The 9869-nt window shown below is 45.7% G+C and overlaps 1 protein-coding gene across 1 annotated transcript; it reads right to left on the reverse strand.

Moving 5' to 3' along the window:
• Positions 1 to 1019: 1019 nt before the first annotated feature.
• On the reverse strand, positions 1020 to 2794 carry LOC148645879 (zinc finger C2HC domain-containing protein 1C-like). The gene is made up of 2 exons (XM_088611878.1): positions 1826 to 2794; positions 1020 to 1421 (listed from the first exon to the last, which is right to left on the reverse strand). Exons 1-2 carry the CDS (start codon positions 2792 to 2794, stop codon positions 1365 to 1367), a joined length of 1026 nt encoding a protein of 341 aa, XP_088468004.1. The 3' UTR covers positions 1020 to 1364.
• Positions 2795 to 9869: the final 7075 nt, after the last annotated feature.

Below are 9869 nucleotides of genomic sequence, written 5' to 3' on the forward strand. Positions count from 1 at the left end.
ATTGCGATGTGATGCAGCCCTTCCTGCTCACTAATCACTGTAATGACTAATGCAATGTGATGTAGGAGAGAAAAGGTATAGGTTATGCAGCAAACATTTCACTGCAAAAAACGTTCCATTCCAAGGTTCTTTTTGCAGAGTTAACAATGTAATATTATTTATTGGCAAAAACGTAAAAAAGTTGAGAGCAATATTTCCATTGGATTAAACGAGATGTATTCACAAGCCTGCTCCTTTACAATGTCACAGAGCCACATCAGATTACATGAAGTCTTGCTGCCTCGTTCTGAATCGCAGAACATGGTAATTCTTTAACCTTGAAATGTAGTCTATTTTGTGATGTAAATTGGAGGTTTTATAAGTTATTGTGTGTTCCCCTTTAGATGGCTTCTGGGAAAACTGGCCTCAACACTGTATTGGATAAGGCACTTAGAAAACAGATTCATGCGTGGACCACAGCAATGTCCCTTTACTGAGCCAGCAATCAACGGATGTGTCTGATCGTGAATGGTTTTCCCTGTTGTTTGTTGTATTACTCGGTGTTGCATTTTAAGCTGTGCATGAGGCAGGACCAGGAGGCTGCTGCTTCTGCTGGGATTGAGGAAGAGCTGAGCGCCATGTAAGGCAAAGACACTGCGTTCCACTTTATCAGGTGCCTGGAGTGTAAGAGCTGCAGATAATATTGAGTCACATTAATCCCAACATATTTCAAATATTATGAAAATTAAATAAATTAAATCAAATAACTTTCATTAAAAAAATCAATCACTCTTTACCTTGCTTTTTCAGTTGTTTTTAAGGAAAATTGATGCCGAGAATGTGTGAATACTACTTTTTGATGGTTCCAAGGCCAATGTGACCTGTTCTATTGCCTGCTAATTGTACGTTCCAGGTTGAACAATTATTTTTAGGAGGTCAAGGTGTATGAATGATAAGAACAGCTTGAAATTTATTTTCACGGTCGACACACATTTTTGCAAGGGAAAAAACTGAAATAACCACAGTTACGCAAACACCAGTCCACCAAAAAAAAAATCATTTTATTAAAACAAGGTAACATTTTTTTTATCATCATACGGATGAACTGTGCTAAATATATTTCTAAAAAGAAAAAGCAGGACGTGAGTCGTGAGCCAAGATCATGACTCTTTTACTCTTCTTCACATCAGTTTTCATCTGTGAGGAGGAGGAGGGGGGCGGCTCCTGATGTGCTGACACTTGGGGATGTGCCTCTGTGCCGGCCTGGGGGCAAAGCGCCGGCCGCAGTGAGGGCAGGGCACGTAGTCGGGGTTTGGATTCGCGGGGGGCTGGGGCAGGTTCACAACCTTCCCTCCTTGCGTGATCACCTGCTGCACCTCCCTGGCCTATTTGATGCTCCGAATGAAATCCTCGTGCTTCTGCCTCCAGTTGTTCTTTCTCAGCTGGGAACAGGAAATGAAACCAATGAAACAGCTTCCAGAAAAAGTCCAGACTAGCACTGCGTACACAGTCTGGTCGCAAACCATTCACAAGGCAAGAAAATATCAATACAGTAATAACGTAGCTTTCTGGGCCTACCTTTCATGTCATTGGGTAGAGAGTACAATTTAGTTATGGTTTTGTTTCCCGTGAGTGCTATTTGCTTGATATCTCATGTAGATTTTTACAACAGAATTCAGAGGTCACTAAGACCCATTTATTCTGTCTGGCAAATGTGCCTTTGCGGCAGTTTTTCAGAAGAGTACTTCATAAAACACTTATTTATTGTTTACATTGATTTATAAGCTGAGTCTGACTCTAGGAGAAAACAAGGGAAGCTTGGAAAGAGTTTAAGGATAGCCCTTACCACGATTGGCGGTCTAACCTTCTTCTTATGGATGTATGTCTCCAGTTCTGTTCCCTTGGCCCTGTGCTTGAAAGAGTCAAAAACCTTCCTCTTTGAATTCTGAAGCTTCTTGCAGATCTTGCTGTGTTTCTCCAACCTCTCTACAGCAAACTTCCTGTGACACAGTTCACAGGGCACCAGCTGAGGGTTTCCACTCTGGCTATTCTCATATGGAAATTGCTCAGCGGTAGGGCACATCAGACTTGTAGGGGACAAATATCTGTTTTCCTCTGACAGAGTTTGTTCATCCAGACATGCGGTGTTATTTCTGAAGTGGGCCTGCGCGGCCTGTGCCGCTGACACGTCACTTTCAGGGAGCCTTGCTTTCTTGAGGTACTTTCTCCTTCCACAGGGGACGTCTTCTAGCCCACGGCTGCAAGGGCTCACTTGACGTCTCTCCTGATGGGAAAGCGCAGAGGGAAAGTGCGATTCTGCGCATCCGCCGTCTTCCATTGGAGAACCATAATCAAGGTTGTCTCCTTTGAAAGGAAGGGCTTTCCTTGGAGTGAAGGCTTTTTGCTTCTCCATTCTGCAGGTCAGAAGAGGCACGGCCTTAGAGCAGTGGTTGGCCCACGGTCCTCTGGGGCGAAGCTCGCTCTGCCTCGCCTGGAGTGTCTTCCTTCGGGTCAGGAGTCCTCTATTTTCCCTTCCGGCCACCTCTCTGGAGTCTTCCATCTCTCTCTGAACCATCCTCAGCTCCTCCTGAGCTCTAAAGAGCTTCGCCTGCATCATGGCCTCCTTCTGGCGAATCTCGTCCTTCATCATGGCTTCCTTCCGGCGCATCACATCCTGCAGACTGGCCTCCCTCCGGCGATGCTCCTCCTTCAGCGCGGCCTCTGCCTCGGCCACTTTTCGTAGCTCCTCTTGCAACTGAAAGTGTTCCTTCCCATTGGCATGAGAAGGGCATTGCCCTGGAGGGGTCGCCACCATGGGGAGGACAGTCCTGTCCTTAGGTTTGCATACTCTTGACCCCCTCCTGCCCGGCCTCTCGCAGGGCCTCTCATGACCATCCTGAGGCGGGGTGGGGGCAAACAAGGAATCACTCTGTGCTTCCGGGCGGTCCACAGCCGGAACCTCACCAGGGCCGGAGACTTTCCTGTTACCCATAGGCTTCAGGGGGTTAGGGTTAGGGTTAGGGTAGGGGAACAAAGCTCTTTCTCCCAGATTTTCTCTAAAAAGGGACCATCTGGGACAAGGAGTGTTGCACTCTCCTTCCAACGACTGAAACCCTCCCAGTTTATTTTCTGATGTTCAGGCCTTGTGGAAAGGTAGTATGAAGTCTTTTGATCCACTCCGTTTCCTTTTTCTTTCTTTCCATCTCTGTCCAGTTGGGGTTGCTCTCCAGTCCTGTGGCCTCCAGCGCTTCCAGCCCGTGCTGTAGGAAGTGTGCCACCTGGTGAGTCCTCCTTTCCCGCTGGTTCCGGATGTTGTACCTGTGTTGTGCCAGTCGGGTTCGGATGGAGTTACCTGTTTCCCCCACATAGGTCACCCCGCACGTTTTGCACTGGATGCCATAGACAGCGTTATTGGTGTTTTCTGAGAGCGCCCTTTGCAACTGGAAGATTTCTTTGGTTTTGTTGTTTTGGATCGTTGTTTTCTGTTTGAAGTGTTTGGCTTTTGGTGTATTTGATCTGTTTTGTACAGGTTTTAGTTTGCTTTGGACTAAATAATCCTGTAGGTTTTTGTTTTTTCTATATGCAGATATGATTTTGTGTTCCCTCAGTAGGTTTGTGTTTTCTAATATCGTGGTGAATGTAGACTTTAGTTTCTGGTTGGTTATTACGCTGAGTTGGGAGTATGTTGTGATGAGGGGTATTATTTTGCTGTCATCAGGTGTTTTTCTGTTTAGAAATGTTTGTGCCACATTTCTGAGGAAACTTCGTGTGTATCCTCTCAGGCGTAGAGCTTGGAAGAGTGTGTGTTTGGCTTCCTCAAAGTCTTGTTGTTGTGTGCAGATTTTGTGGAAGCGTAGGAGTTGTGATTTTACCAGTCCTTTGAAAGTATGTTTTGGATGGAAACTGTCTTTGTGCAGTAAGCCGTGTGTGTCCGTGTCTTTGAAATATACCTCAATGTCCAGTTTGCCTGTGTTGTCGAAGGAGGAACCCTTGTATGTGGTGGTGTCTAGGAAATCTATCTGGTTTTCCTGCTTGGTGTATTTGAGTTTAATGGACCTGTGGTGTGTGTTGAGGGTGTTAATGAATTCTTGAAAGGCCTGTGGGCCGTGCGTCCAGGTTCCCCAGATGTCGTCGAGGTACCTGAAGTAGTGTGTAGGTTTGTGTGTGCATTTTGGGAATACTGTGGCTTTGGGAATACTGTGGGTTAGGGTTAGGGTTAGGGTTAGGGTTAGGGTTAGGGTATGGGAACAAAGCTCTTTCTCCCAGATTTTCTCTAAAAAGGGACCATCTGGGACAAGGAGTGTTGCACTCTCCTTCCAACGACTGAAACCCTCCCAGTTTATTTTCTGATGTTCAGGCCTTGTGGAAAGGTAGTATGAAGTCTTTTGATCCACTCCGTTTCCTTTTTCTTTCTTTCCATCTCTGTCCAGTTGGGGTTGCTCTCCAGTCCTGTGGCCTCCAGCGCTTCCAGCCCGTGCTGTAGGAAGTGTGCCACCAGGTGAGTCCTCCTTTCCCGCTGGTTCCGGATGTTGTACCTGTGTTGTGCCAGTCGGGTTCGGATGGAGTTACCTGTTTCCCCCACATAGGTCACCCCGCACGTTTTGCACTGGATGCCATAGACAGCGTTATTGGTGTTTTCTGAGAGCGCCCTTTGCAACTGGAAGATTTCTTTGGTTTTGTTGTTTTGGATCGTTGTTTTCTGTTTGAAGTGTTTGGCTTTTGGTGTATTTGATCTGTTTTGTACAGGTTTTAGTTTGCTTTGGACTAAATAATCCTGTAGGTTTTTGTTTTTTCTATATGCAGATATGATTTTGTGTTCCCTCAGTAGGTTTGTGTTTTCTAATATCGTGGTGAATGTAGACTTTAGTTTTTGGTTGGTTATTACGCTGAGTTGGGAGTATGTTGTGATGAGGGGTATTATTTTGCTGTCATCAGGTGTTTTTCTGTTTAGAAATGTTTGTGCCACATTTCTGAGGAAACTTCGTGTGTATCCTCTCAGGCGTAGAGCTTGGAAGAGTGTGTGTTTGGCTTCCTCAAAGTCTTGTTGTTGTGTGCAGATTTTGTGGAAGCGTAGGAGTTGTGATTTTACCAGTCCTTTGAAAGTACGTTTTGGATGGAAGCTGTCTTTGTGCAGTAAGCCGTGTGTGTCCGTGTCTTTGAAATATACCTTAATGTCCAGTTTGCCTGTGTTGTTGAAGGAGGAACCCTTGTACGTGATGGTGTCTAGGAAATCTATTTGGTTTTCCTGCTTGGTGTATTTGAGTTTAATGGACCTGTGGTGTGTGTTGAGGGTGTTAATGAATTCTTGAAAGGCCGTGCGTCCAGGTTCCCCAGATGTCGTCGAGGTACCTGAAGTAGTGTGTAGGTTTGTGTGTGCATTTTGGGAATACTGTGGCTTCCCAATGGGCCATATAGATGTCAGCATAGGCCGGAGCAAAGCGCTTCCCCATAGCAGTTCCTTTTATTTGTAAGTAGTGATGCTCTTCAAATTCAAAATCGTTTTTGTTGAGGCTAATTTCCAATAGCTTCAGAATTTGGGTTTCTGGTCTGTTGCGGTCAGGGTATTTGAGAAACCACTCCCGGACTGCTTTCAGCCCCTCCGTAGTTTCAATGTTGGTGTATAAACTGTCAATGTCAATGGTGAACAGGAAGGCTTCCTGTTGTATTGTAGCATTTTTGACTTTGGCTACAAAGTCATAGGTGTCTTTGATGTAACTTGGTTAGGGTTAGGGTTTAGGGTTAGGGTTAGGGTTAGGGTTAGGGTAGGGTTAGGGTTAGGGTTAGGGTAGGGGAACAAAGCTCTTTCTCCCAGATTTTCTCTAAAAAGGGACCATCTGGGACAAGGAGTGTTGCACTCTCCTTCCAACGACTGAAACCCTCCCAGTTTATTTTCTGATGTTCAGGCCTTGTGGAAAGGTAGTATGAAGTCTTTTGATCCACTCCGTTTCCTTTTTCTTTCTTTCCATCTCTGTCCAGTTGGGGTTGCTCTCCAGTCCTGTGGCCTCCAGCGCTTCCAGCCCGTGCTGTAGGAAGTGTGCCACCAGGTGAGTCCTCCTTTCCCGCTGGTTCCGGATGTTGTACCTGTGTTGTGCCAGTCGGGTTCGGATGGAGTTACTTGTTTCCCCCACATAGGTCACCCCGCACGTTTTGCACTGGATGCCATAGACAGCGTTATTGGTGTTTTCTGAGAGCGCCCTTTGCAACTGGAAAATTTCTTTGGTTTTGTTGTTTTGGATCGTTGTTTTCTGTTTGAAGTGTTTGGCTTTTGGTGTATTTGATCTGTTTTGTACAGGTTTTAGTTTGCTTTGGACTAAATAATCCTGTAGGTTTTTGTTTTTTCTATATGCAGATATGATTTTGTGTTCCCTCAGTAGGTTTGTGTTTTCTAATATCGTGGTGAATGTAGACTTTAGTTTTTGGTTGGTTATTACGCTGAGTTGGGAGTATGTTGTGATGAGGGGTATTATTTTGCTGTCATCAGGTGTTTTTCTGTTTAGAAATGTTTGTGCCACATTTCTGAGGAAACTTCGTGTGTATCCTCTCAGGCGTAGAGCTTGGAAGAGTGTGTGTTTGGCTTCCTCAAAGTCTTGTTGTTGTGTGCAGATTTTGTGGAAGCGTAGGAGTTGTGATTTTACCAGTCCTTTGAAAGTATGTTTTGGATGGAAGCTGTCTTTGTGCAGTAAGCCGTGTGTGTCCGTGTCTTTGAAATATACCTTAATGTCCAGTTTGCCTGTGTTGTTGAAGGAGGAACCCTTGTACGTGGTGGTGTCTAGGAAATCTATCTGGTTTTCCTGCTTGGTGTATTTGAGTTTAATGGACCTGTGGTGTGTGTTGAGGGTGTTAATGAATTCTTGAAAGGCCTGTGGGCCGTGCGTCCAGGTTCCCCAGATGTCGTCGAGGTACCTGAAGTAGTGTGTAGGTTTGTGTGTGCATTTTGGGAATACTGTGGCTTCCCAATGGGCCATATAGATGTCAGCATAGGCCGGAGCAAAGCGCTTCCCCATAGCAGTTCCTTTTATTTGTAAGTAGTGATGCTCTTCAAATTCAAAATCGTTTTTGTTGAGGCTAATTTCCAATAGCTTCAGAATTTGGGTTTCTGGTCTGTTGCGGTCAGGGTATTTGAGAAACCACTCCCGGACTGCTTTCAGTCCCTCCGTAGTTTCAATGTTGGTGTATAAACTGTCAATGTCAATGGTGAACAGGAAGGCTTCCTGTTGTATTGTAGCATTTTTGACTTTGGCTACAAAGTCATAGGTGTCTTTGATGTAACTTGGGTGGTGTTTAGAAATGGGGTTGAGGAAATGGTCTAGATATTCTGCTATTCTGTAGGATTCACTGTTGCAGTCGGACACTATGGGCCTCCCAGGTGGAATTTCGTAGGGGAGTGGCCATGTTTCTGGGGCTTTATGAATTTTTGGGAGGAGGTAGAAGATCCTCGGTCGTGGTGATTCCTCTCCTCTTAGGTAGAATGCCTGTTTTTTTGTTAGGTGTTTTAGTTCAACCAGAGTTTGTAGGATTTGCCCTATTTCTAGTGCTGTTTGTTTGTACAGCGGTTCTTCCAAAGTAGTATAGTGTTCCTGATTATTTAATTGTCTGTGTGCTTCTGCAATGTATTGTTCTCTATCCATGATAACTATTGCACTCCCTTTGTCTGCTGGTTTTATGACTATATGTTTGTTTTCCTTTAAATGTTTTAAGGCTACGGTTTCCTCCTTTGTTATGTTGTGTGAGTCCCTGTATGGTCGGAGTTTTTGTAGAATTGTGTGGTCCTCTTGGATTATTTCCTGGATTTCTGGTGGCAGTTGGTTTTCCCTTGGTTCCCAACTGGATTTAGGCAGGAAGGGAACCCTTTCTGTGTCGGTGTCTTTATCCTCAAAGAAGGCGGTCAGTTTAAGGCGACGGTGGTATTGTCGGATTTCGCTTTTCAGTCGGGTTTTCTGACCTTTCTTTGTCCCTACTGTGGGGACAAATGATAAGCCCTTATTGAGGAGGTTTATTTGTTCAGTTGTGGGGTGGAAGTTGTTGCTTAGATTTACAATGTTTTTGTTGTTCTTGTCCCCATCTTGTTCTGCGGCTTTGGGGCTTACCAGTTTAAATGTTGTGACCAGTGGTCTAGCATTTTTTGAGCTGTTGCGGTGGTCCAGTGAATTCCATCTCTTTCTGTCTTGAAAAGGGCTTCTTCCAGTTTGGGGAGGTATGGCATGTTTTGCTGTATGTGATTGTTTATTGTGTCCAGGTTTTTCCTGAATCCTGGTTCCAGGTCTCTGGAGTAATTAATCAGTGGGATGTATATTTCTGCAGATGGGAAGGTTCCCTTAGCTTCCCGTAGCATCTGTTGTAGTTGTTTGATGGCTGTTTCCTTTGCTTTTTGTGCCTTGTTATTGATTCCAAAGGACAGAATGATTTTCTCCACTCCTGTGTTGCGGGGGGTGTGTTGTAGGAGGTTTGCTGCATTGTAAAATGATGCTCCTGGGTAGCTTTCTATCTGTAGATCTGGATTTTCATAGGGGGGTATTCTTGATAAATTGGAGTCACCTATGCAGAGCCAGCGTTTGTGGGTTTCCAGCTTCCAGTCCGTTAGCTTTCTTGTGGTCTTGTCATGTCGGTGTGGTCTGTATCTTGGTTGGGCTGGTGGTGGTGTGGGGGGGTAATAGTCGGGGTCGGAGTCAGGGTTAGGATCAGGGTCGGGGTTGGGATCAGGGTTGATGTCAGGGTTAAGATTAGGGTTAGGGTTAGGATCAGGGTCGGGGTTAGGATCAGGGTTAATGTCAGTGTTAGTATTAGGGTTAGGGTTAGGATCAGGGTCGGGGTTAGGATCAGGGTTAATGTCAGTGTTAGTATTAGGGTTAGGGTTAGGATCAGGGTCGGGGTTAGGATCAGGGTTAATGTCAGTGTTAGTATTAGGGTTAGGGTTAGGATCAGGGTCGGGGTTAGGATCAGGGTTAATGTCAGTGTTAGTATTAGGGTTAGGGTTAGGATCAGGGTCGGGGTTAGGATCGGGGTTAATGTCAGGGTTAGGATTAGGGTTGGGGATAAGGTTAGGGTTAGGGTTGGTGTCGGGGTTGGTGTTAACGTCAGTATAAGCGTTAGGGTTAGGGCTGAGGTTAGGGTCAGAGCTAGAGTCCTGGGAGAGGTGTACCCTGGTGGTGCTGTTTGGGATACAGATTCCAGTTAGGGTGTTTCTCAAGGTTCCCTCTTGTCTTCTCTGCTCTCTTCGGATCCTTTGTGGCATGGGGATCGGAGGAAAGTCATCTATTTCCGGAGTGTATGCTCTGGCTCTCATGGGGCCAGATTTCTGGGTTGGATGTCTGCTTTCCCAGTGTCTCTTCACTGGTTCTGGATGGGATTCTGCCTGGGTTACGTATGTCTCTTCCGAGCCATTTACCTCTTCCCTGATTAGTGTGTCGAGTATTTGGAATCTGTTTGGAGACGTGGGGATAGTGGATTCCTTGTTGCTAAGTGTAGCAGTAACCATAGCTTGTGTATGGTCCAACGTGTCCTTCTGTATTTTCCTCCCATAATTTTTCTTTGCCCAGTTGGAGGCAACCGCGAAAGCTTGTTCCCAGCGGGGAAGCTCCAGGTCCTCCAGTCGTCTGGACAGATGTGTGAGAGTTTCCTCGTAGTGCTCTTCGAGGATCTGCAATGAGGTGTGGAGCCAGTTTTTGGCATTGCTTACTAGCTTCAAACATGTGAGTGCGGTTGGGTTGGCCGGTCTTATGAGGTGCTTGAGTTCCTCTGTCTTCCGTCGTAGGCTGGCGGGTGCCTGGTTCTCCCCTCCGGAAACTGCTGTGTTTTTTAGGTGGTGGACTGTCTGGATCATTTTGTAGATGATCCTGGTTCCTAGTTGGAAGGTATCCTGTCTGTTTGATGTGTTTGATGTGGTGTGGTTT

This window comes from Lepisosteus platostomus, chromosome 18 (assembly GCF_059453375.1).
Source record: "Lepisosteus platostomus isolate fLepPlt1 chromosome 18, fLepPlt1.hap1, whole genome shotgun sequence".
Taxonomy (NCBI): domain Eukaryota; kingdom Metazoa; phylum Chordata; class Actinopteri; order Semionotiformes; family Lepisosteidae; genus Lepisosteus; species Lepisosteus platostomus.

Excerpts from the sequence above, each read along its gene's own strand:
- LOC148645879 (XM_088611878.1), bottom strand. The coding sequence starts at position 2,794 with ATGGTGGCGACCCCTCCAGGGCAATGCCCTTCTCATGCCAATGGGAAG. Across the intron at positions 1,422-1,825 it reads AGGTTAGACCGCCAATCGTG|CTGAGAAAGAACAACTGGAG; the intron begins GTAAGGGCTATC and ends TCCTGTTCCCAG.